This window comes from Microcebus murinus, chromosome 9, assembly GCF_040939455.1.
Source record: "Microcebus murinus isolate Inina chromosome 9, M.murinus_Inina_mat1.0, whole genome shotgun sequence".
NCBI classification, from domain to species: domain Eukaryota; kingdom Metazoa; phylum Chordata; class Mammalia; order Primates; family Cheirogaleidae; genus Microcebus; species Microcebus murinus.
The window spans coordinates 27,957,013-27,958,456 of NC_134112.1; the positions used below are offsets into that span (position 1 = coordinate 27,957,013).

General features: G+C 38.4%; 1 protein-coding gene across 2 annotated transcripts; it reads left to right on the top strand.

Annotated features, from left to right (window-relative positions):
- Positions 1-316: 316 nt before the first annotated feature.
- Positions 317-901, top strand: LOC105875944 (PRELI domain containing protein 3B-like). Of its 2 annotated transcripts, XM_076006172.1 has the most exons (2): positions 317-516; positions 607-901. In XM_076006172.1, exons 1-2 carry the CDS (start codon positions 317-319, stop codon positions 899-901), a joined length of 495 nt encoding a protein of 164 aa, XP_075862287.1. The 2 variants fall into 2 exon arrangements, with proteins under 2 accessions (XP_075862287.1, XP_075862286.1); XM_076006171.1 differs by having other exon boundaries at positions 317-901.
- The last annotated feature ends 543 nt before the right edge of the window (positions 902-1,444 follow it).

Below are 1,444 nucleotides of genomic sequence, written 5' to 3' on the forward strand. Positions count from 1 at the left end.
ATAAAAAAAAGGAAGAGAAAACACTAAAATGTGAAAAAGTGATTTTTTTTGTAGGTGATTGAAATGCAGTATTTTATTTCCTCTTATTTCCATTCTTCTAGGTTTTTCAATGTATATGCATACTTATAGTAATGAAAAGTAAGCATTATAAAAATATAACTTTAAGAAACAAAATATTCGGCAGCGCCTCAAGACGTCCCTCACGTAGGGCCCCGGCCCAGGCGCCAAGGTGCTGAGTGTGGGGCGGGGGCAGGTGTAGCCTCTTTGCCCCCTTGTCCCTTAGCGCTGCCCGGGCATCGCGCGGGCCACCCACACTATGAAGATCTGGACTTCGGAGCATGTCTTTGACCACCCATGGGAAACTGTTACCACAGCTGCAATGCAGGAATACCCAAACCCTATGAACCCGGGTGTGGTGGGAGTTGATGTCTTGGACAGACATGTAGATCCCTCCGGAAAGTTGCACTGCCATAGACTTCTGAGCACAGAGTGGGGACTGCCTTCCATTGTGAAGTCTCTTATTGGTGCAGCAAGAACCAAAACATATGTGCAAGAACATTCTGTAGTTGACCCCGTAGAGAAAACAATGGAACTTAAATCTACTAATATTTCATTTACAAATATGGTTTCAGTAGATGAGAGACTTATATACAAACCACATCCCCAGGACCCAGAAAAAACTGTTTTGACTCAAGAAGCCATAATCACTGTGAAAGGAGTCAGCCTTAGCAGTTACCTTGAAGGACTGATGGCAAGTACCATATCTTCAAATGCTAATAAAGGCCGAGAAGTAATGGAATGGGTAATACATAAATTAAATGCCGAGATTGAAGAACTGACGGCTTCAGCAAGAGGAAACATAAGGACTCTAATGGCAGCAGCAGCATTTGTAGAAAAATGATAATACCAGTTGGTAGATAACATTGGGTGCCCCAGGTCTCTCCAAGCTGGCAATATTTATTCATTATTTAAAAAATACAACTATATTTTTTTTAATAAGCTGATTTAAGGCTATGTTTAAGGCTACTTTTGATTTAAGGCTACTTTTGATCAAAACAGAGATACAGGGCTTCTAAATAAAGGGATCATCTGAAATTAGTGTTGTTTGAAATGGCTAATTTTAAGGTTTCCAGCATTTATATGAAAATTTAAGTTTTCTTAAAAGTACTTGGAAATTGGTATTGACATTGACTCTCCTTAAATTAGAATTTTAAAGCTTTTCATGCATTGGAACTCTACCTGTCTTTGGACCAACCCCAAAACAAAGCAGAGATTGCTCTGCTGCTGTAACTTCAACAGTTTGCATGAGAGAACTCACTTTAAAAGGAGAAATTATATACTTTTAAAAGATATTAATTTATATAAGATAACTTGCTCTGCTATAAACCACCTTTAAAAACCAGTGTTTTGGTTTTGTACTTAAATATTTTTGGAGTGAAAATTA